Source organism: Bubalus bubalis, chromosome 16 (genome assembly GCF_019923935.1).
Source record: "Bubalus bubalis isolate 160015118507 breed Murrah chromosome 16, NDDB_SH_1, whole genome shotgun sequence".
NCBI classification, from domain to species: domain Eukaryota; kingdom Metazoa; phylum Chordata; class Mammalia; order Artiodactyla; family Bovidae; genus Bubalus; species Bubalus bubalis.
This window is the reverse complement of record NC_059172.1, coordinates 57,544,603-57,567,928: the sequence shown is the minus strand read 5'-3', so window position 1 is coordinate 57,567,928 and position 23,326 is coordinate 57,544,603. Positions and strand designations below refer to the sequence as shown.

At 56.0% G+C, this 23,326-nt stretch overlaps 1 protein-coding gene and 1 long non-coding RNA gene across 6 annotated transcripts; one reads left to right on the top strand and one right to left on the bottom strand.

Moving 5' to 3' along the window:
- The first annotated feature begins 5,502 nt into the window (after positions 1–5,502).
- Positions 5,503–21,476, top strand: SIDT2 (SID1 transmembrane family member 2). Of its 5 annotated transcripts, none has more exons than XM_025266834.3 (27): positions 5,503–6,274; positions 7,934–8,055; positions 8,362–8,526; positions 8,627–8,672; positions 9,088–9,189; positions 9,287–9,370; positions 10,110–10,209; positions 10,404–10,469; positions 11,309–11,402; positions 11,744–11,796; positions 12,138–12,149; positions 12,515–12,586; positions 12,717–12,797; positions 13,831–13,937; positions 14,230–14,303; positions 14,391–14,457; positions 15,000–15,073; positions 15,220–15,343; positions 15,582–15,699; positions 16,495–16,631; positions 16,825–16,933; positions 17,163–17,239; positions 17,415–17,461; positions 17,731–17,836; positions 18,527–18,637; positions 19,419–19,503; positions 19,882–19,958. In XM_025266834.3, exons 1-26 carry the CDS (start codon positions 6,092–6,094, stop codon positions 19,500–19,502), a joined length of 2,415 nt encoding a protein of 804 aa, XP_025122619.1. In that variant the 5' UTR covers positions 5,503–6,091; the 3' UTR covers position 19,503; positions 19,882–19,958. The 5 variants fall into 5 exon arrangements, with proteins under 5 accessions (XP_025122619.1, XP_025122618.1, XP_006044792.1 ...); XM_025266833.3 differs by lacking the exon at positions 19,419–19,503 and adding an exon at positions 20,107–21,476 and having other exon boundaries at positions 5,504–6,274; positions 19,882–19,995; XM_006044730.4 differs by lacking the exon at positions 19,419–19,503 and adding an exon at positions 20,068–21,476 and having other exon boundaries at positions 5,505–6,274; positions 19,882–19,995.
- On the bottom strand, positions 20,590–23,298 carry LOC112579699. The gene is made up of 2 exons (XR_003104027.3): positions 22,349–23,298; positions 20,590–21,636 (listed from the first exon to the last, which is right to left on the bottom strand). It is a non-coding gene; the product is annotated as an uncharacterized LOC112579699 (long non-coding RNA).
- Between the last annotated feature and the right edge of the window lie 28 nt (positions 23,299–23,326).

The window sequence follows — 23,326 nt, the reverse complement described above, 5'->3', positions numbered from 1 at the left end:
CTAATGTGCACAGTCTTTTTATAGTCCTTGAAGGAGAGATAAACAGACAGGAAGGCAGCCCTGGGAAAGAACAGAAATTGTATGATAGTGAAAGTTGTTCAGCCGTGTCTGACTCTTTGTGACCCCCATGGACTGTAGCCAGCCAGGCTCCTCTGTCTGTGGGATTCTCCAGGCAAGGATACTGGAGTGGGTACACTTTTCCCTTCTCTGGGGGATCTTCCCAACCCAGGGATCAAACCCAGGTCTCCTGCATTGCAGGCAGATTCTTTACTGTCTGAGCCACTAGGGAAACCTGATAGAAAGAAGAGCTATATACCCTTGTTTCCAGGACTGCCTGTATCCAGGATGATTCCATCAGAGTTCTGAGTAGATAAACTGAACCCTTTCTACAGTCATAATGGAAACAGGGAAATTCAAGTTCGTTTCCTTCAGGAGGCTTGGTTTTGCAACTTTTTCTTCTGGGTTAAAATTATACCATTACTTTATTCTAAAGTCTGATGTGAGTCTGCCACCTACCCACAGGGACGGCCACCACCTACCCCTAGATTCCTCAATTATTTGATCGAATTCAGCTGATCCGTTTACTGGGCTTCCCACAGCATCCTGCTCTTGGTGAATCTTAAGGTCATTTTAACAATACCCTTGAGCCAGCCGAAGTTTCCTCCCTGTCCTCTTGCTCCAAACTTTGGAAATCCTGTGACAGACAATGGAGCTGGACTCATGGAAAGCTGGGGACCTGGTCAGCTGTCTGGTGAATAGTCCCATTTCCCAGGTCCTTTGTACATTTGGGCTGAAAAGGATAGCCCACAGGGAAATGAAAGTCTTCCAGCCTTGTGACCCCACCCTGCCCCCCCCACCCTTCATCACCAGGGCTGGGGCTGGGCTTTTTATAAAACATGGCAGAGAATGCAGTGGCTGGACCTATACAGAAGGTCAGGGGGTCTGCCCTCAGGACTTGATGTCTCTTTGCACTCAGAAGTCTGGCTTTGAGACCCAGTGACTGAACTGAACTGAACTGCCCTTCTTTTATGCTGACTGATGCAGCCAACAAAAAAAGTCTTCTCTCCACTCGGGGCTGCCAGACGTCAGAAAGGACCTATTCATAACAAGCTTGTGCTGACTCTCCCCCACCCCCACCCCCAAACCTCCTACCAGCCGTGGGTGGGGCAGAAGGGCGGAGGAAAGTTCTGCGGACCTGAGAACAGCAAGAAAATACAGGGCTGCGCCCTGCCTCCACCCCCAACCCTGTCTCAACACTCAAGCCCTGGAGACCTTGAAAAAGGGAAGACTCCCTTCTGGGTTTATTTGAATAGATTTCTCCCAAGACGTTGCCCAGAGAAAGGGAACAAACAGGAATATTGATTGGCCAAGGTTGTTTGGCCCCCAGGGCAGTAGTTCTCAAAATTTATTGTGCAGAGCAAACTTCTGGAGTGCTTCTTAAAATGCACATTCCTGAGTTGCACCTCTTGGCGGTGGTGTTCAGTCAGTCATGTCAGACTCTTTGCAACCCCATGGACTGCAGCACTCCATGTTTCCCTGTCCTTCACCATCTCCTGGAGTTTGCTCAAACTCATGTCGAGTCAGTGATGCCATCCAACCATCTCATCCTCTGTTGACCCCTTCTCCTCCTGTCCTCCTCCACCTCTAGAAGCTGGGATTCAAGAACTGTATGTAGGGACTTCCCTGGTGGTCCAGTGGCTAAGACTGCGCTCATAATGCAGGAGGCCTGGGTTTGAGCCCTGGTCCGGGAACTAGATCCCATGTACTGCAACTAAAAGAACCTGTATGCTGCAGTGAAGACCGAAGATCCCACGTGCCGCAACTAAGACTTGGCAGAGCCAAATAAATAAATATTTAAAAAAAAACTGTATGTAGGGTCTCCATGTGCATTTTAGAAGGCCGAGGGGCACATGTTGCCCCCAAACCTGAGGCAGAGTTGGGACATTTCTCCCCATCCCAAGCACAGTTCAGTTGCTCAATCCTGTTCGACTGTTTGCAACCCCATGAATTGCAGCATGCCAGGCTTCCCTGTACATCACCAACTCCCAGAGATTGCTCAACTCATGTCCATTGAGTCCGTGATGCCATCCAGCCATCTCATCCTCTGTCATCCCCTTCTCCTCCAGCTTTCAATCTTTCCCAGCATCAGGGTCTTTTCCAATGAGTCAGTTCTTCACTTCAGGTGGCCCAAGTATTGGGAGTCTCAGCTTCAGCATCAGTCCTTCCAATGAATATTCAGGACTGATTTCCTTTAGGATGGACTAGTTTGATCTCTTTGCAGTCCAAGGGACTCTCAAGAGTCTTTCTTCTCCAACACCACAGTTCAAAAGCATCAATTAGTGGGCACTCAGCTTTCTTTATCACCCAACTCTCACATCCATACATGACCTCTGGAAAAACCACAGCTTTGACTAGACGGACCTTTGTCGGCAAAGTAATGTCTCTGTTTTTTAACATGCTGTCTAGATTGGTCATAGCTTTTCTTCCAAGGAACAAGCGTCTTTTAATTTCATGGCTGCAGTCACCATCCATAGTGTTTTTGGAGCCCAAGAAAATAAAGTCTGTCACTGTTTCCCCAAGCACAGCCTGGGCTTATTTAATATAGCTACAGCACCAACCGGCCTGTGGCAAAGATGCTCTGGTCCTCAAATTGTGATCCTCACAGCACCCAGGAAATTTCCTGGCACAGGGTGACCAGTTAAGTCACATCAGTCTCAGTGGGGAGCTCAAGCTCAGGGCGACAGTATTTCTTAGAGTCCCAGATTTACTTGGGGGCCAGGGGGGTTGCAATGAGAGAAAAGGTGAAGCCTGGTTGGAATATGGAAATCTACACTGACTCCCCACACTGGGCTGTGAACAGCAAGTAGCCGGGAGCTACTCTTTAGTTGCAGTGCCCAGGCTTTTCATTGTGGTGGCTTCTCGTTGCAGAGATGGGAGCACATGGGCTGCGGTAGTTGCAGCTCCCAGGCTCTAGAGTGTGGGGCTCAGTAATTATGGTGCACAGGCTAATTGCCCTGTGGCATGTGTAATCTTCCCGGACCAGGGATTGAACCTGTAACCCCTGCATTAGTAGGCAGATTCTTAACCACCGGACCACCAGGGAAGTCCACCTTTCTATTGACTTAAAAAATAGTCACAACCTAAAAGTTGAGAGTTATGTTTTATTCGGAGGAAATTTTTAGGACTTAAACCATGGAGGCAGTATCTCAAGTAATCCTGAGAGAACTGCTTCAAGGAGGTGAGCGGAGGAGCCAGGTTATATAGAAGCTTTGCAACAAAGGGTAGGTAGTCTGAACATCAAAAGATTATTTTTACTTATTTATTTTAATTGGATAGATTATTGTTAATTAAAGAAAACCAGACATCCCGAGTTAAGGAATTCAGTGTTTTTCTGTGTATGGGAAGATGCAAGAGTCTGGGCTCACTGCCTTCATACACATCTCAGCTATCCTGGGCCAGTATTCTGCGTTTTTCACATCCTAAATTCCTCAGGATGCTTTTGAACTGTGGTGTTGGAGAAGACTCTTGAGAGTCCCTTGGACTGCAAGGAGATCCAACCAGTCCATCCTAAAGGAAATCAGTCCTGAATATTCATTGGAAGGACTGATGCTGAAGCTGAAACTCCAACACTTTGGCCACCTGAAGCGAAAAATTGACTCATTGGAAAAGACCCTGATGCTGGGAAAGATTGAAGGCTGGAGGAGAAGGGGATGACAGAGGATGAGATGGTTGGATGGCATCACTGACTCAATGAACATGAGTTTGAGCAAGCTCTGGGACTTGGTGATAGACAGGGAAGCCTGGCATGCTACAGTCCATGGGGTTGCAAAGAGTCAGACATGACTGAGCAACTGCTGCTGCTGCTGCTAAGTCGCTTCAGTTGTGTCCGACTCTGTGCGACCCCATAGACGGCAGCCCACCAAGGCTCCCCTGTCCCTGGGATTCTCCAGGCAAGAACACTGGAGTGGGTTGCCATTTCCTTCTCCAATGCATGAAAGTGAAAAGTGAAAGGGAAGTCGCTCAGTTGTGTCCGACTCTTAGCGACCCCACGACCCCATGGACTGCAGCCCACCAGGCTCCTCCGTCCATGGGATTTTCCAGGCAAGAGTACTGGAGTGGGGTGCCATTGCCTTCTCCAACTGAGCCACTGAATTGACTGAAATTCCTCAGTGCTCACCGCAGAGTGGCTACAGCCTGAGGGCTGCCAAATCGTTCAGGTATTCTTCTTGAATGCCCTTAGGACTCAGGAATTAGCTTTTGGAGGTCCTGAATCGCTGATGACTTTGGCATCCCTGTTTACTGACAGGACAGGAAATATTCCATTTCTCATTTCTTTCTTTCCCTCTTTCTTTTTGGTACTTGTCTATATTCTGGAATTAGAGGGAAATGATATGTTATTTAAAAGGCCACCTGTAGTTCAGAGATATGTGTGTGAATTGTTCAGTCATGTCTGACTCTTTGTGACCCATAAACTATAGCCTGCCAAGCTCCTCTGTCTGGAATTCTCTGGCAAGAATACTGGAGTGGGTTGCCATTCCCTTCTCCAGGGGATTTTCCCAATCTAGAGATCAAACCCGGATCTCCCACACTGTGGGCAAATTCTTTACCATGTGAGCTACCTGGGAAGCCTGTAATTCAAAGATACTCATTACTAAATTTCATGCATTTGTCAATGTTTTTCTATGTATTTGGAAAACTTACTGTTTATATAGTGTCATATCTTGAATTCTTTGCTTGCATATTCCTAAAAGTCTTAGGCGTCACTTTCCATGGCTTCATGATAATAGAACACTTAACCACTCCTTCATTGTGGACATTTAAGCTGTTTCCTTTATGCTTTATGTAAATATCACAGTGATAAGCATATTTGCCCACACAATTTTTTTCATCTGTATTTCTTATTTCCTTAGAATAGTGCCCCAGAAGTGGAATTACTGGGTCAAAGAATGTAAAGCTCTTTAAGCTTCCTAAGACATGGCGCAAAAATAATTTGTAGAAAAGGTTTCACCAATTTTCAAAGTCACTGTCTTTCAATGAGCTTTGTAGCTACCTCATCATAGAGAAAGGCAAGCTTTGAAGGCATCCTTGAAGCTATGTGGCCGCTTCAGGGAGGCGAGAGGGTTCCTCTGGCGGTTCTGTCTGGGCTCCCCCTCCGCGGGCAGTTTCCTAGTTCTTAGAAATTTTTCTTTTCTTAAGATCATTGGGAGGAAAAAAAAAAAAAAAGGCCCAGGAGTGTTAGAGGTAATGGCAGCGTTGAAGGGGTGAGGGTAATTGTTATGTTTGAGAAAGAGAATTTGTCAACGAGAATCCAATCCTTGGACATCCTTCACGGAGCTATCCATCTAATCCAAAGTGACCTTTCAGAGACGGGAAAAATAATGAAAGGGGAGGCGGCAGCAGGAGAGGAGTGGGAGAGGGCCTCCAGCTGGAAAGCGGCGGCCCCTTTAAGACCCAATTGGAGCCCTGGCCCTTTAAATCCGTGTCAGTTTCCCCTGACGTCAGCGGGCGGGCCGGCAGTCTTGCTGTTTACCGCCCCGCGGCGTCGCTCACTCCCCGGAGTTCTGAGCGCCGAAGCCGCCGCGTCTGCCCGCCCTTAAAGGGCCGGCGCCCGAAAGAACTGGCGGCGCCGCGCGGCGTCGGATCGCTACCTCCTATCACGCCCCTCGCCCTCAGACTCTCCGCCCCTTCGCGGCCGGCTTGGCCGCCGGCTTCCCCTCCCTCCCTCGCTCCCCCTTTTCCCCGTCGGCGTCTCCAGGCTCCCAGCAACCAGCTGCCTCCCGGCTGTCACATCCCCAGCGGGTGCCCACCGAGTCTCCCGGCCGTGTTCGGCCCCTGGCGAGCTGGGGCCACTTCCTGAGGCCCGTCACCCTTCCCCCGGCCCTCCCGCCCCCAGCCGCCCCGTCCCCTCCCTGGTCCCTGAGAGCGCGTCTGCGGCTCCAGGGAGGGGACGCTTCCTAATCTCAGGCCGGGGTTAAAGTTCTGGTCCTGGTGAGATGCTGGAAGCTGCGGCCCAAGCCCCAACCCGCCCTGGAGGTGTCCTGTCGCTTGCCACCGCCGCCGCTGCCGCTGCCACTACCACCCTGCCGGGGCCATGTTCGCCCTGGGCTTGCCCTTCTTGGCTCTCTTGGTGGCCTCGGTCGAGAGCCATCTGGGAGTTCTGGGGCCTAAGAACGTCTCGCAGAAAGACGCGGAGTTTGAGCGCACCTACGTGGATGAAGTCAACAGCGAGCTGGTCAACATCTACACCTTCAACCACACCGTGACCCGCAACCGGGTGAGGGAAGGGGCTGGGCTCCGGGCTGGTGGCGAGTGGGGCGAGCCAGACGACCAGGGCTCTGTCAGTTCCCAAGAACAGCGGCCCCTCTGGGTTTTCCAGAACCACACTGGACCCTCTTGCCAGCAGTTTCTTCCTGTGCTGGGGATGTTTGTTCTGAAGCTACACCTGGACGGGTTTCTGAAGTTGCCTCGTTCCCCCCTTCTCTTTTTGATTACTTCCTTTCCATCAGCTGTAGTCTGAGCAGGACTGGCCTTGCTCCCTACCCAACACCCAGAATCTTGACAGTGCTGTGGGTCTGGGAGCAAGGAAGCAGGTTTGCTACTGGGCTTGGCCCAGAAAACCCCAAGAGGATGAGACTGGCCCAAGCTGAAAGGCTCTGCCCAGGGGTTGGGGGTTGCTTATGGCTGAGACTCCCTGGGGAAATGAATGCAGGACTTTCCAGGCTGCTGTAACTGCTGGGACCTTCCCAGCCCTCATCCTCCCTTGGAAAGCCAGATGGCCTTGTAAGTTGAAGGTGGTGGGGATACAGCCAACCCCAGGGTGGGTGGGAGGGGAGAGGGAGTTTGCCTACCGTGGAGAAGCTTCCCCACTCTGATTTCTCTTTCATTTCCTCCCCACCTGTGAGCTGAGCACCGGACACAGCTGGGTCTGGGAAGTTCAGACCCAAGGTGGGGCTGAAATTGGGAGAACTCTTGCCCCAGCCTGGCTGATGGTCTCCGACTCAGCTCTTACCAGGACTGGATTTACTAAGAAATAGTGGAATTCAGAATGGGAATCTGATTTTTGTTTTCCCAGAATAGGAAGGTATTAGGTTTCGATGGCAGGCCAGGATCTGCCTTCAGTGCTTGGTTCTCTGAAGTTTGATCTCATCCAGCTTAGAGTCCTGTCTACATTTGCCCCCATATGTGAGGTTACCCATAAGTGGGGTTACCCTGAGGGCTGTGGCCTCTACCCCTCAGGGGAGTGCTGCCCTGAGTTTGGGTTTCAGCAGCCCAATAACAAGCATTCCCAAGATTCATTTAATTTTATTCTTTTTCTTTAAGCTCTGAGTGTCCTATATCCTTTCCTTCATAGTGCCAAGAGTGGCAATCTCTCCATTTTATAGAGGGGGTAAGGTGAGGTTCAGAGATATGAAGTGACTTTTCCACAGCCCCAACCCTTGGTCGGAGCTGAGGATAGAAGTTGGCCTTCTTGGCTTTCAACAAGTCCTGTTCCCCCACTTCCCTGTGTGTGGCCTGTGGCCACCAGATGAGTTGTGGAATAGCAGTTTTCCTGACTCACAAGGAAGGAGGCTGCGGAGCACCCCAGGTCTCCATTGTGATTCCTGTCCTCTCTTCCAAGTCCCTCCTGGACGCTGGGGGCCGCTCTGGCAGAAGCAGTGTGTGTGTGTGTGTGTGTGTGTGACTCAGTCGTGTCCAACTCCTTGCGACCCTGTGGACTGTAGCCCGCCAGGCTCCTCTGTCCATGGGATTCTCCAGGCAAGAGTACTGGAGTGGGCTGCCATTAGGTGTTAACCCAGCCCAACCCGGATGGGAAAGCTCAGAGCGGTCTGCGGAGCGAGGGCAGAGCTCACGGTCTCTGGAGCCATGTGTTCCCTGTGACAGAATTAGAGCCACCACGGGCTTGACCAAGGTCCATTTCCATGTCCCCCTGTAGACGGAAGGTGTGAGAGTGTCCGTGAATGTCCTGAACAAGCAGAAGGGTGCTCCTTTGCTGTTTGTAGTCCGCCAGAAGGAGGCAGTGGTGTCCTTCCAGGTGCCCCTGATCCTCCGAGGGATGTGAGTAGGACCTGGGCGCCGGGTCAGGGGTGGGGGTGGGTCTTCTCAGGCCAGGCCTTGATCAGAACCTCACCTGGACCCTTGTCCAGGGCCTCTAACCACCCCGGCACCCCTCTGTTTCTCCTTGCAGTCCCCTAAGACAGGAGGCTGGTCAACAGCAAGAGGGCCAAGCCAGCCGACCGGGAGCTTGTCAGCCTCTCGGGGGTGGGGTAGGGACGTGGTAGGACCAGGGTGGAGGAATGGAGGGCCCTGCTCCCCTGGAGCGGTAGGACCGCAGTCATGTCCTGACTCTGCCTTGGGCCACAGGTTCCAGCGCAAGTACCTCTACCAAAAGGTGGAGCGAACGCTGTGTCAGCCCCCCACCAAGAATGAGTCTGAGGTCCAGTTCTTCTACGTGGATGTGTCCACCCTGTCACCAGTTAACACCACGTACCAGCTCCGCGTCAGCCGAATGGACGACTTCGTGCTCAGGTCTGCAGGGGAGAGGGAGGAGGCGTGCGGGACTGTCCTCCTTCCCAAGCTCTGGGAGTGATGGTGTTGGGGCGGGGGACGGCTCTTCTCTGCCCCACAGGACCGGGGAGCCATTCAGCTTCAACACCACGGCAGCGCAGCCCCAGGTAAGGCCTCCCTGTCTACTGCCTCTCAGGGGGAGAAATGGGGAAGCTTGAACTTGGGGGGTGGGGGCGGCCAGCAGTCTTTGCCAGGAGTTTCAGGTTGGCTGTACTCTCCATGGAGAATTCTATAGAGACGGGAGCCCTGGCCCCAAGATGGTGGGGAACAGATGGCCTGGGAAGCGCAGAGACATGGGCTTGGATGGCCATCTCTCCTATTGCCTCGTGGGCGCTGTCCTGCATGCCCAGCTGAGGTTGAGGGGAGCGGTGTGTGGGAAATGGTGCTGCTGCTTGTGGTCAGGGCCTCTCCCTGCAGAGTCTGCACTGCCCGACCCTGGGAGGATTCACACCCTTCCCTTTAGAGGGGCAGAGAAAGCATCCTCACGGGATGGGGCTCTCCCTGCCCTCCCTGTGCCCTCAGTACTTCAAGTATGAGTTCCCAGAAGGAGTGGACTCGGTCATCGTCAAGGTGGCCTCCAACACGGCCTTCCCTTGCTCAGTGATCTCCATCCAGGATGTGCTGGTGAGTCAGCGGCCCTTTCGCGGCGCGCCAGGCTGCTGAAGAGAAGGGACGGGGCCCAGGACCCTGTGCATCTGTCTCTGCCCTCCTCCCCCTGCAGTGTCCTGTGTATGACCTAGACAACAACGTAGCCTTCATCGGCATGTATCAGACGATGACCAAGAAGGCGGCCATCACCGTGCAGGTAGGAAATGCACGTGGCCCCATGGGGGATGCGACAAGGTGGTCAGTCTTCCTCAACCTTGCTGCTTTGCCCCTGCCCCACTCTTAACCTGCCACAGGACTGAGTCTTGGTGTGCCAGTTCCCAAGACGTTGGGTCCCCTGGTATTTACAAGCATTGAATCTCAATCCCAGTTGCCTCTGGGGACAGGAAAGAGCAGAGTACCCTTTATGGCTATCACATCTGCCCCATTCCCTGCAACTGGCTGGTGATGAGGGCTGCTCTTGGCAAAGGCTAAAAGCTGTGCTGGGGCCAGGGAGGGGGAGGCATATGTTCACCTCATGACATCTCGTTGTGCAGCTGATGGAGGTACCATGATCCCTCCACTTTTTCTTCTGACTGATGCTCAAACTGTAGTAGGGCCCCCATGGCTTCCACAATGGTGGGCATACCCACATTTGCTCACCTGGCAATAATTTAGGTGCAGGGTTTGGGCTCTGAAGTCAGATGATCCTGGCTGTACCACTTACTGGCAGTGCGACTCCAAGCTAACATCCTACAAGGATGATGATAGTACCTACTCGTGAGGATCTTTGTGAGGGTTAATTAAGATAATATATATGCCAAGTGTTCAGCATAGTGTCTGTTCAGAAGAGGGTGGGGATGTGATGACAAATGGTGCTGGTGATGAGACGACAGCAGTCCCATCACACCACCATCGTCCTCACCACCGTTACCACCATCACCGTCATCGTCCTGCAGCGCAAAGACTTCCCCAGCAACAGCTTTTACGTGGTGGTGGTGGTGAAGACTGAAGACCAGGCCTGTGGGGGCTCCCTGCCTTTCTACCCCTTTATAGAAGGTACGTTTTGTGCCCTGGGCCTGGCTGGGGGTGGAGAGGGCTTGGGCTCTTCCTGGGAGGTAGAAGAGCCTGCATGGCTGGTGGATCTGTTGGGATATAGGTTTTTGGCCCTAGACTCGTCCAGGCCTGATCCCACCAACTCTACCCAAGCTCCAGGCAGACACTTGTTTGCCATTTTGCCATTTTACTTCCAGATGAACCGGTCGATCAAGGGCACCGCCAGAAAACCCTGTCCGTGCTGGTCTCGAGAGCAGTCACGTGTGAGTGTGGGTGGCTGAGTGGGGATGGCCTGGCTTCTGGCTCCTCTTTCGGGCCTGGGGTAGGGAGTGTTTTCTGAATGGGACGGGTGAGGAGGACCTACCCGAGCAGGCTGACAGGGTAGGAAGGAGTGTTCTTGGCAGACTTCATGATGGGAGCACGGTGAGTGGCAGTGTAACGCACTTCAGAGCATCCATGAGTGAAGAGATTGCGGGACTGAGTTCTATATCTGTGTCTGCCTTTATAGGCAGGGTAATCTCATTGAGCCTCAGTTTCCCCATCTCTATAACAGGAGTACTAGAATCTGTTAGTCTCTGTTAGTCTCACTAAGTCGGTTCAGCAAAACTGGTCGGTCCTACAAAATTGGTAGGAAACTTCCCGACCCTTTAGTCAGGCTCAAAAAATATTTACTGAGTGATTGAATAGAGCCCTGTCCTCAGCACGCTGTCTCAAGCCCTTTCTGTGGGCTCAGTACCCGTGCTCCACCTGTGGTCCTTGGGGCGCCCCTGCCTACAGCCTGCTGCCTTGTGGGGCGCCGAGGGCTGTGAGGAGCCCAGGACGGTCTCTGTGGGAGGTCAGGGTGGAGAAGGCCTCCTAGGGGACACAGTGCCTCAGCTGTGCTTTGAAGATTAAGTCAAGGAGAAAGAACTAGAAGAGAAAGTTCTAGCAGAGGGAGGTGCTTGAGCAGACAGGAACCATGTCGAGTCTGGTGTATTGTCTGCACCGGCTGGGCTATTCCACCAAGCAGAGATGTGGGAGAGATGAGGCTGGGCCCCGAGTGCAGTGACGGGCAGGCTTGGAAAGCGTTGGTCTGTTTCCCTGCCCACTCCCCTCCCCACAGCGGAGGCCTACGTTGGTGGTATGCTCTTCTGCCTGGGCATATTTCTCTCCTTCTACCTGCTTACCGTGCTCCTGGCCTGTTGGGAAAACTGGAGGTAAAGTGGAACCGCTGGACTCTCCCCTGCTCCAGGGTGGGTGAGGCAGGGGATGGGGGGAAAATGGCCTGGCCAGATCTGAGCGCCCTCCATGGGGCAGAGGAAGGTGGGTCCCTGTGAGGGTCTCAGGTCCCTGGGCCTCTCCTCTGGAGACCAACCCCTCCCCCTCAACCTTCTTCCCCAGCAGGGAGACCCCACATTGCTTCCAGCCTGGGAGAACCCCTGGGGTCGTGGAGGGAGGCCAGGGCTGTGGGATGGAGAGGGTGGAAGGCGGGCCGGCCCAGCAGAGGACGGCACCTCCTCCTGCCCTTCTGGTTTGCCTCTGGATTCTGTCCCTGCAGGCAAAGGAAGAAGAGCCTTCTGGTGGCCGTGGACCGAGCCTGCCCGGAAAGCGGTACCTGCAGAGGGTCTGGGTGGGGAGGGCTCTCTGTGGTGTGGAGAGGATATCGGTGGATGGTGCCCTTGGGGGCTGGAGGAGGCAGGGGCTTTGGGATGTTCAGATAGGGAGTAACAGCACAGGTGGAAACGGGGCTGGGAAGGAGTGCCTCTTGGTCTCTAACACGCCCATTGTAAAGGCCATCACTTGATTCACTCCGTGCCTGGGTCTGAGTACCCGGTCTGCCACTTCAGATAACTCAGCTCACCTTGTCTGGGATTATTAACCTTTCGTTCTCTTTCCCTTTCTTCTATCCCGCTCTCTCTGTCTTCCCTCCTGCTTGGGACCTTCTCTCTCAGCTTCTCTTCTTGGTAAGCTCCAGGTGCTGTGGGCAGAGGAGCTGGCATCCAGAGTGGGCGGGAAAGGGAAGTTTTTCAGGGGGGTCTGTGTGGGACCCAGGCTGGCGATGCGGGTCTGTCCTTGCTGCTGGTAACTTAGATGGTCAGTTCCTTGACGTTGCAGTCTCTAGGGAGGACAGAGGGGGTAAATGTTTCTACTGGGGCAGGCCGTGGTGGTGGCGGGAGGGCACTGTGTTTGCTGGAACTATAGCTGCTTGTTCTTTGCTGCCACCATGGTCCTCAGCATCTCTCTTCTCTGGAGTCTTCCTGCCCTCTTCTCCCTGGCTTTCAACCTCTCTCTGCTGCCAAGGCTAAAGGTCCCTGACTTCTCCCTGCAGGTCACCCTCGGGTCCTGGCCGACTCCTTTCCTGGCAGCTCCCCCTATGACGGCTACAACTACGGCTCGTTTGGTAGGTGTCAATGCCCAAGCTTGCTGGTCACCACCTCCAGTGGCCTCCTCAGCGGCCCCCGGGGTTGGGTCCAGGGCCACCTGCCCTGAGATCTCTGCTACCGGCCTCACCACTTACGATTCCCCTGCAGAGAACGGTTCTGGCTCCACCGGCTCCACCGATGGTCTGGTTGACAGTGCGGGCCCCGGGGATGTATCCTACAATTACCCGGGTGAGTGGGCCAAGCGCGGGAGGGCTGTGTGATATTGGGCTGGTGCTAGCTGCTGTTGCGTCTTCTGCCAGCTGCTGGAACCAGGGAAGGGCTTGCTGTCTCCCTGCCTCCTCCTCCCTCGTCCCTTCCTCCTTGGCCCCCGCTTCCCCGCTAACTCTCCCTTTCCTTTGAAGGGCACGACCAGTTCAAGCGACGCCTCCCCTTTGGCCAGATGCGGCAGCTGTGCATTGCCATGGGTAGATGTGGGGAGGGTGGGCGCTGCTCTGCCAATCAGCTCCTGCCAGGGCAGTTGACTGGAGCCAGGAGGCTTGAGGACCAGGAAGATGCTTTGTGCATGGCTTGCCCATCTAATGCCGATAATTGCTAGCTCGTGTGTCTTTTGAAATAGGCAGGCACTGGCCCCTGATGCTGGTGGGCTGGCACCCCCGCCATCCCCAGGCCAGATGTTGGTCAGCTGTTGTGTTTCCCAGCGCCTCTCTTGCTGGCCTGCTGGGGCTCGTGGGCAAGGGTGTTACGTTTCAGCCTCTGGGGGTTTTGGTCAGCAAGGTTGTGGGAGGAAGCTTCTGATGACCTGAGAAAAGAACGGGATGAAGTGCTGGTGCTCTTCTTGGAGGCAGCCTGCCACCCTTGCCTGCACCCCAGGGCCCACTGGGTCTTTTCCCAGCGGGGGCCACGGCAGTGTCTTCTCAGAACCCACACGACTGGGCCTCTTCTAATCAGCATGACTTCTGCTGATTCAGTCCTGCTGCTTGTGTCTGGGGCCTGAGGTCTGCTCAGTGTCCTGGCCTGGAAGCCCTAGCCCCGTGAGGGGCAGGGCTCGAGCGTCCCTGCTGGGCAGACTGTTTGCCGAGCCCGTCCTGGCTCCCCTCCAGGACTCGGGAGCCCCTGCTGCCTCCTCCCCAGGCCTGAGCCCACCTCCACCCCCACTCTGAGCCCACAGTTTGCCTGGTCCCTCCACCTAGAAATTGCGACAGTTGCTGCAGGCCTTGGGTTCAGTGCCCACCTGGTAACCCTTGGCCACTCTCTCCCCCAGACCCCCCGGGCACTCGACCGCGACTGGACTCCATGAGCTCCGTGGAGGAAGACGACTATGACACCCTGGCCGATGTCGATTCAGACAAGAACGTCATTCGCACCAAGGTGTGAGCCCAGGAGGGCTGGCCCTGCCTAACAAGGAAGCGAGATTCTGTGTTCAGCCCCGCATAGGCCCCTGCCCCCACCGCCCCCTGCCCGTGGCATGTTAGGAAAGCAAAGGGAGAGAGCTCCGTTAGGACAGCATAGCTTCTGGAGAAACTGACTCGGCTCCCAGGCCTTTGGACCATCTGAAACCCTGGCCAGTGGGAAGGAGGTCCCCCTTGTCCTCCTCTACCGGGGCAAGAGGGCCTTCCAGGGCGGTGGGGCAGGGGGCTCACTCCAGCTTCTCCCCACGTAGCAATACCTCTACGTGGCTGACCTGGCACGCAAGGACAAACGTGTCCTGCGGAAGAAGTACCAGATCTACTTCTGGTGAGCGGGTGGGGCGGGTCAGGGTGGTGGGGTCTCGGGCTCTCTTTCTGGGTGCTGCCAGCTCACCAGCGCTCTCCCACTCCCCAGGAACATCGCCACCATTGCCGTCTTCTATGCACTTCCCGTGGTACAGCTGGTGATCACCTACCAGACGGTGAGCGGGCGGGGCCCATGCTAAGTGCCTCTGAGCAGCTGCCACAGACTCTGGGGCGTTGCCCTGGCAGAGCCTCCCAGCCTGAGGCTCTGGAGCAAGCCCAGGTCCTAGGGTTCCAGTCCCAGCTCTGCCTTACCAGCTGGGTGGCCTTTGGCAAGTCCTTCAACCTCCCTGAGCCTCAGTCGGTTCATCTGCCAAATGGGGGGCAGCATGCTAGCCCTGATGGCACCTCCCCCAGTTTGTGGGGATTTTATGAAACGGAAGTGGTGAGAAAGTAAGTCTCAGTTTCCCTTCCCTCTTCTCTGTGCCGTGGGGCAAGAACCTGTCATGGTCATGCCTCAGGAGTTTTCAGCCACACCTAGTGAGGAGGGCAGTGACTGCTAGAAGTGGGGCTCGCTGGTGCTGTGGGCACACGCGTGCTGGCCGAGGTGGCACCCCCCCCCATCCGTTGGAGAACCAGACGGGTGGTGCACAGGCTGTGGCCTGAGTCAGGAGAGTTAGGAGCTCCCCCTCACCCCACCCTGTTCCCGCTCCCACTGCAGGTGGTGAATGTCACAGGGAACCAGGACATCTGCTACTACAACTTCCTCTGTGCCCACCCGCTGGGCAACCTCAGGTGGGAATCATCTTGCAATGCCCCCTTTTCCCATCTCTTGGTGAACTGGTGCAAGGGGCAGGGGCTCTGTGAATGCCCACCTCTAGGGTGGGGAACGGGCCTGGGGCCTGAGGTTGAGACAGTGCGCCCCGTGTCGCCCCTTCCAGCGCCTTCAACAACATCCTCAGCAACCTGGGGTACATCCTGCTGGGGCTGCTCTTCCTGCTCATCATCTTGCAACGGGAGATCAACCACAACCGGGCCCTGCTGCGCAATGACCTCTGCGCCCTGGTGAGCAGCGCGCCTGCCCCGCCCACCCTGGCCTCACTCCAGACCCTTGCTAGCAGGCATGGCCCTGCCCAGCCCAGCCCAGCCCAGCCCTGCCCATCAAAGCCCAGGCCTTCCTGAATCACTCTCTCCCCAGCCCACTCCTCTCCCGTGATCTCCCTCTTCAGGGCCCCTTCCTTCCTCCTTTCCTACCTCACCACCTCACCTTCTCTCTCACCCTTCCCTTCTCCCTCCCCAACAGGAATGTGGGATCCCCAAACACTTTGGCCTGTTCTATGCCATGGGCACGGCCCTGATGATGGAGGGGCTGCTGAGCGCTTGCTATCACGTCTGCCCCAACTACACCAATTTCCAGTTTGGTGAGTGGGGCCTCCCGCTTCGCTGGCTGAACCTAGAACAAGGACCTGCCTGACTTTGCCCTCCCCACTCACCGGCAAGGATTGAGATCCCCAAGATGCAGCTGTGTGGGAGACTCCAGGGCTGGAGGACTTGTGTGAACCTACACCTTGTTGTTGCTTACTTTCTAAATCTTGTCCGGCTCTGCAACCCCATGGACTGCAGCACGCCAGGCTTCCCTGTCCATCACTATGTCCTGGAGTTTGCTCAAAACTCATGTCCATTGAGTTGGTGATGCCATCCAACCATCTCATCCTCTGTCACCCTCTTCTCCTCCTGCCTTCAATCTTTCCCAGGGTCAGGATCTTTTCCAATGAGTTTGCTCTTCGCATCTGGTGGCCAAAAGTATTAACACTTTGGCTTCAGCATCAGTCCTTCCAGAGAATATTCAGGGTTGATTTCCTTTAGGATTGACTGGTTTGATCTCCTTGCAGCTTAGCTTGTAGAAAATAGGCGTCTGAGTGCCATTTCATGCATCTGTCAAGTCTTTTCTATGGAGAAAAAGATAACTAAGACACACTTCCTAATCTCAGGGTGCTTGGACTGAGTTGTCCTTGTCATCAGGGGAAGTCAGACTGTGGGTGACAGCCACAGGGGCAGTAGTGTGGCGTGGCAGGGACAATTAAGGAGCCAGGGTTCAAGTGCCAGGCTGCCACCAGCTCTCGCTCCGTGGCTATGATGAGGTGTGGGGGCTGGGGTTCCACGCCGGGGCTCAGGAGGTTTCCGCAGCTCATGGCCACATCCGTCCCTCTGCCTAGACACGTCGTTCATGTACATGATCGCGGGGCTCTGCATGCTGAAGCTCTACCAGAAGCGGCACCCAGACATCAACGCCAGTGCCTACAGCGCCTATGCCTGCTTGGCCATCGTCATCTTCTTCTCCGTGCTGGGCGTGGTGAGGCCCCGGCCCACTCTGCACACACCCCCGCCCACCACCCCTGCCGGAGAGACCTCCGCTCCCTCCCTAGGGCGCCCTCCCAGCCTGGCGTGGCTGCCAGCCCAGCTTCTCCAGAAGAAGGGCAGACTGGGGCGGAGGGAGGGGGCTTTCCCCTGCGCCTCCTCACCCTTGCCCTCGGGTGCCCCCACAGGTCTTCGGCAAGGGGAACACAGCGTTCTGGATCATCTTCTCAGTCATCCACATCACTGCCACCCTGCTGCTCAGCACACAGCTCTATTACATGGGTCGCTGGAAGCTGGGTGAGGGCTTGCCCAGGGCCCGCTGGGGTTGGGGGCCTCGGGGACCTGGCCTCACAGGAGACTTTGGGGCTCTGCCCTCTCACGGAGACCCCGGAAGAATCACTGGGCATGGAATTCATGAGGCCTTGGCACAGCTGTGCCCCTGAAGGCCCTGGGCCCTGTCGGCTGGCACAGCGCAGGGGCCGGGACAAAAGGGTGCCGGGCCTTTGAGCAGCTTCCCTTCTCGCAGACTCGGGGATCTGCCGTCGCATCCTCCACGTGCTCTACACGGACTGCATCCGGCAGTGCAGCGGGCCTCTCTACGTGGTATCTGCCCAGCTCCCGAGCCCCTCCTCCTCTGTCCGCACTCCTTTCTCCAGTGGGGGTTGGGGGGTGCGGAGCGAAGCTGATTGCCAGGGGTGGGGCCCGGTGGGGGCCGCTGACTCGGGCCTCCCTCCTCTTCTCGCCGGTCTCTCAGCCCCGTTTCTCTGCTTCCCTCCAGGACCGCATGGTGCTGCTGGTCATGGGCAACATCATCAACTGGTCGCTGTGAGTCCAGCCATCACCTGCGTCCCCGGGTGGGGTGGGCAGCTGCGGACTTGGCCAGCCGCTGGCTTCTTTGGGGGCTGTGGACAAATATGGGAACAAGAAACGGGGGCCCAGGAGACAGGTGTTGGCCCCTGGGGTTCTAGAATCTTCTGTGGGCCTCTGAACCCCCACCCCACATCCTCATAAAACACAGGGTAGGGGCGGGGTGAGGGAAGCCCCTTCCTCGCTCCTCGTCCCCTGCTTCACCAGCTGGCCCTCCCTCCTGCCAGGGCGGCCTACGGGCTCATCATGCGTCCCAACGATTTCGCCTCCTACCTGTTGGCCATTGGCATCTGCAACCTGCTTCTTTACTTTGCCTTCTACATTATTATGAAGGTGAGCGGGGAGGGCTGAGCCTCCTCGACCAGCCCAGCCAGTGCTCTGCTTTGAAGGGAGGGACACGACACAGCCTGCCTGGGGCAGCACCGGGAGGGAGGGGGAATCTTTCTGTCCTTCTCCATCTGTCCCTCTCCATCCACTGAGTTTTGAGGAGGGGAGAGGCTAGTCCCTTCCACTACTCCCCGGAAGCCCGCCACATCCTCAGACCTGTTTCCTGAGCCCCTTCTGTAGTCTCAGTACGGCCCACGAAACTGGTAGCACTTCAGGACACAGCTGGCAAGAGTCCAGTTCTGCACAGAAAAGGTTGAGGAGGTGGGGCTCGCTGAGACTGTGGTGGGCTTGGGTCTCGGAGGGCCAGGGGTTTCCACAGGGCCCTTGTGCCATCCAGTGTGAGAGAAGGACCCAGCTGTATCCCCCAGCAGACAGGGGCACATGGAGGCCCAGCCAGGGTGGACCTCAGGGGTGAGGATACTTGGCTGCCAGTGTGGGGACAGGTGAGGCTCTGGGGTGATGGGATGGATCTGAGAAGGCTTCCTAAAAGGTCCGTCCTGAATGCCTGGGAAGCGGCTTGAAGGGCAGGCAGGAAGTGGGGCGGGGCCTCAGGCCAGTCTCCCACCCCCACCCCCTCACCCCCATGCTCCCCCGGTGGGGCGGGGCCTTAGGCTGATCTCCCCGGTGTTCCCCCAGCTCCGGAGCGGGGAGAGGATCAAGCTTATTCCCCTGCTCTGCATCGTCTGCACCTCGGTGGTCTGGGGCTTCGCCCTCTTCTTCTTCTTCCAGGGCCTCAGCACCTGGCAGGTGAGTAGTCCTCCTGCTACAGGCTCATCGTGAGCCCACAAACAGGTCTCTTTTCAAACCTGTTTGTGAGCGTTGCCAGTGCTCTTTAACAGCCACTTGTACATTTAATCCTCCTGACACTGACCATGTCAATGGTGGAGGTATCCCCATTTTACTAATGCGGCAGCCGGGGCTCAGACAAGTGACCTGCTCAGGGTCATACAGCCAGTGGTGGCACCACTGGGGTTTGAAGCCAGAGATGTCAGGTTCTTCCCTCTGCTCATAGGGCACCTGCTGTGATCAGAACTAAGTCTGGCATGATCTCTGCCTTTGAAGCAATTTTATTTTTTTTTGGGTACACAGCACAGCTTGTGGGATTTTAGTTCCCTGACCAGGGATTGAACCCAGGTCCTAGGCAATAAGCGTGCAGAGTCCTAACTAGACCACCAGGGAAGTCCCCTTTGAAACACTTAAAATCTAGTTCCCAGGGACAGAAAGACTGTGAGTTCCTGGCTTGTCTCTGCAATATGATCCACAAGATGAAGGGTAACAGGGAGGACAAGTGAGGGGATGTGCAGGAGGCAGAGGGCAGAAAGACTTCTGTGAGTTAGGAGGTCCAGGAAAGCTTGTTAAGAGGAGGTGGACCTTGCTCTTGGCCTTAAAGACTCTGTGGCCCAGAGGCACCATGACTTGAGTAATGAGACGGAGGCAGCTTTGGGGTCAATGATGCATTCGCTTGGGAGCGAGTGGAGATGGTGAGCTCCTTGAGGACAGACCAGGTCTTTCTTGATCATCTCTGCAGCCTCAGTGTGCGGCACAGACAGTCCTCAGACACAGTCCGGCCAGTGCTGGCTGGAGATTGGGGAGAGAGCATGGAGGACCATGAGGTGCGGGTGATGGCTCCTGTTGTCCTTGGGCAGGTTTGTCTGATCTGACTTGAGTGTTTCAGACAGAAAGTGAGCTGGAAGAAGCCCTGGAGGACTGATTGGTGCAGGGGGCGAGGTCTAAGGCAGGGAACCAGTTAGGAGCCTTTGGTGACCTGCTAGCTCTGCAGGGGAATCAGGACCAGTGCCCTTAGGGAGAAGTTTGCAACTAAAGGCCAATTCTTAGATGTGGGAGATAAGGCAAGGGGTGAGCCTGAAAGAGGGTGCTCTCTGGCCTGAGGCTGGGGCTGGCATCAGAGGTGCCCTCCAGCAGATGGAAGTGGGTCTGGCTCGGCCTCGCCCGGGCAGTGTCACCAAACAGCTCTCCCTATTCCTCTCCAGAAAACCCCCGCAGAGTCGCGGGAGCACAACCGGGACTGCATCCTCCTCGACTTCTTTGACGATCACGACATCTGGCACTTCCTCTCTTCCATCGCCATGTTTGGGTCATTCCTGGTAGGTGGGGGGACTGGAGAGGGGGCAGAGCGGGCCTCCTGTCCCCCGTTTGACTCCGCATCCACCCTCCAGGTGTTGCTGACGCTGGACGACGACCTGGACACCGTGCAGCGGGACAAGATCTACGTCTTCTAGGGGAGCTGGGCCCCCTTGCTTTTCTCATGGAGCCCCAAGCTCCTCTGCCTCACCGCCCGGAGGTTCCATAGTGCCAGGGGCCTGAGTCCCAGCCTGCCGCCCAGTGCCAGGGTGGTGGGACAGCGAGGTCCAGCCCAGGCTTGGGCCAGGGATGAGGCCTGTGCTCCTTCAACCCCGAATGCTGGCCAAACTGCTGCTTTCTTCTCAGTGTTGGGGCCTTCCACGGGTCCCAGTCTATCAGCTGTCCGATTGTCGTTTTGCAGGAGGAAGGAGGGAAGCGTTGCCTGCCCATTTCATGGCTTGTGTTCTGGCCATCCTTCCCCTTCCCCCTTGGCCTGGACCCAAAGCCCAGCCTTCTTGCCCGAGCTTCCACTCCAGGGCCCCCAGTCTGGGGCCTGATTCTCTGTCCTGCACCAGAGTTCACTCCACTTTTCCTGGGTCTGCGCCTGCCTGCCATCACTGCCCTCTCCGGTCAGCCAGGATGGATGCGGCTGTCAGATCTGGGGGGCTGGCCGGCTGGTGCTGGGCTTTTGGTGCTAAGGCCTGCAAGGGATCCTGGGCAGCGCTGCCGCCTCCCTCTGACCTGCACTCAGGGCTGGTTCTTTAGCAACAAGGGACAAAGCCTGCAGCGTGGGAACTGCCTGTGATTGAAGAGCTGAATTCGGAGGTCTTTCATGTGCCGTCAGCCCCCAGACTGATGATGGCACCCAGTGACTGATGTTGGCAACCAGGATTGGAAGGAAAAAGCAACTCAGTCCTTTCCTTTCTTCCTCTTTCCAGGCCCTTAGTCCTGCCAAGCCCCACTTGCGGGCCTTCCAGTGCCATTTGACACTGCCCAAGAATGTCCAGAGGCGAAGGAGGGGCGCTACAGAGAGCACAGCTCCTCCACGGCCGCAGGAGCTCCAGTGCCTGTCTTAGGGGCTCAGGGAAGGGACATGCCCTTGCCCTCTGTGTCCCTGGTCCAGCCTCACTCTGGGACACAGGGCTGGCTTCTAAGTTTCCGTCCAGTCTTCAGCCAAGTTCTGTGTTACACACACATGCACATGTATGAAACCTTGCGTTTACACTGAGTTGCCCCAACTCTGGTTCCCTGGCCGCTCTTTCGCCCTACTTGGTCTGTTCCAGATGCCAAGGTTGGGGAGATCAGGTCGGGCCTCGGCCTTGGGGATGGGAATGTGTTTTATTCTCCTCAACTTGTTTTTATAGCTCTCCCTCGGGCTGGGGAGAGGCGGAGGGTCTGGATCTTTTTTCAGAGCTCCGTTTAATGTCTGTTTCCATGCTATGGTTGCATTTCTGTTTTCTATGAATGAGTTTGCATTCAATTAAAGAAACAACCAGATGCAGTCCTTGGGCCTGTCTCCTGCCCCCTCTTTCTGGATGGAAGTGTTGAGAAGAAGGGCTGGGGCCGGGCTCCTCCATTTCCCAGGTCTTTGGTCTGCCGTTCTCTTCCAAGCCCCAGACCTGTGGGGAATAGTAGTCCCTTGACAGCCTCATGTTTTTTCTCTCCTGTGAGCAATGGCATCAGTTTAGTCAACCTTTACCAGAGGCCTGCTCTGTGCTGGGCGCCGTGAGAGTGGAGAGGATCGTGTAGGGAAAAAGCCATAGCTATGCCATTTCACCTGGCAAATGGGGGCAGCCTCTGCCCACCTGGTTCCCAGCCACCAGTCAGGCCAGCTTCACTTCTTAGCTGAGTCCCTCTCGGCTCAGCAGGCTGCAGGCACAGGGCAGTGCTCCCTCACCTGACTTGAATGGACAGGTGGTGCTTAGGGAACCCGAGATGGAGTGGATGGTGGGGGAGTGCCCACCGCGCAAGCTCCAAAAGGGGGGACCTTCAAGATGACCCTGGAAGGCGATTTAAATTTCGGCAGCCTAAGGAGGACAAGATGAGGGGCGGGGCGGGGGGCGGGGCTGGGGTGGGGCGGGCTTGGGAGGAGGAACCTGGTGAATTAAGGACACAATTGAAAGTCTAGAGGGCTCCTCTTTAAGGGCTCCCTAGCTCCTCTCCCTGCTCTTTCCCGCAGGTGCCACTGGGGGGCACTGTACTTCTGCACTGCTAGACTGGCGTCCTGAGCTGGTTGTGCGGGAAAGGCCTTTCCTAGTGGTGCCAGGTGGTGGATATGCAGTGTGTGGTGGAGTATTAGCTCCTCCCTGCCAGGCTGCCCAAGGATGGAGTGGTGCCACAGCAGGCAGCCCAGAGCCCCCACCGGGTGCCCCTTACCTTTCTTCACTTCCTGTCCTTCGCTGAAGCGAGATTTGAGCGGGTCTCCTTTCTTGGGTGATGGTGTCCTCTGTTTTCCAGAGGAGGTAGACACTATTTGAAAAGGGGCTGGGTGGGAGGGCTTCCCTGGTGGTCCAGTGATTAAGACTCTGCCTTTCCACTGCAGGGGGCGCAGGTTCGATCCTTGGTTGGGGAATTAAGATGCCAGATCCAATTAAGATGCCACATCCAATTAAGATGCCACATGCCGAGCAGCACTGGCCATAAATAAATACATTAAAAAAAAAAAGGGAGGGATGATAGAAGTCTTTGAGCCTCCAACCCCAGTGTTGGTGCCTCAGGCCCTGCAGACCCTCTGGATCGGACTGAGCTGTTGCTGAACCCTCCAGTCCCAGCCCCAGCTAAAACGTGTGATTTAAGACCCGCCCCAACTGCGAACTCTCAACCTGAGCAGGTGCAGCTGGAAGGGTGGGTCTGCCGGCCTCTCTGGCTCCCGCATGGCTGGGGGTCGGCAGGGATGCCCAGGTTCTGCCTCCCAAGACTCACCACGTGGCCTTGGGTAAGACGCCCTCCGAGCCTTTGTCTCCTCATTTGTAAAATGGGAGAGTAATTATGCTGTCATGATGCAGCTGTGAGTATCAAATGAGCGCGTTTGCAAAATGCCTGGCACGTAGCCTGGTCCTCGGGAAAGGTGAGCTCCTGTCTCCCGCTAGGGCTAAAAGCCCCAGAAGAAGAGGGTGGCTGGTTAGTCCCCCACAAGCCTCAGGGAGGGGTCCCCCAACCTCTTTCACTGGACAGCCCCTCTTGAGTTTCCCCCTCCCCGCAAACCCGGAGGCAGGGAACAGTGTCAGAGGAGCAACCCTAAGTCCAGACGGCAGGGAAAGCCTTCGTGGTCCTGTCCATAAAAGGCTTTTCCCGGCGGTTCCCCGCCGGCAGAGCGGCCCCGCCCCCGCCGGCTCCATCCCCAAAGCACGCAGA

What these genes read in the sequence shown, in the direction of transcription:
- SIDT2 (XM_006044730.4), top strand. Translation starts at nt 6,092, where the DNA reads ATGTTCGCCCTGGGCTTGCCCTTCTTGGCTCTCTTGGTGGCCTCGGTC. An exon ending in CCACGGCAGCGCAGCCCCAG is followed by an intron (nt 8,673 to 9,087) that starts GTAAGGCCTCCC and finishes CTGTGCCCTCAG; the next exon opens with TACTTCAAGTATGAGTTCCC. An exon ending in CACCCGCTGGGCAACCTCAG is followed by an intron (nt 15,074 to 15,219) that starts GTGGGAATCATC and finishes CGCCCCTTCCAG; the next exon opens with CGCCTTCAACAACATCCTCA.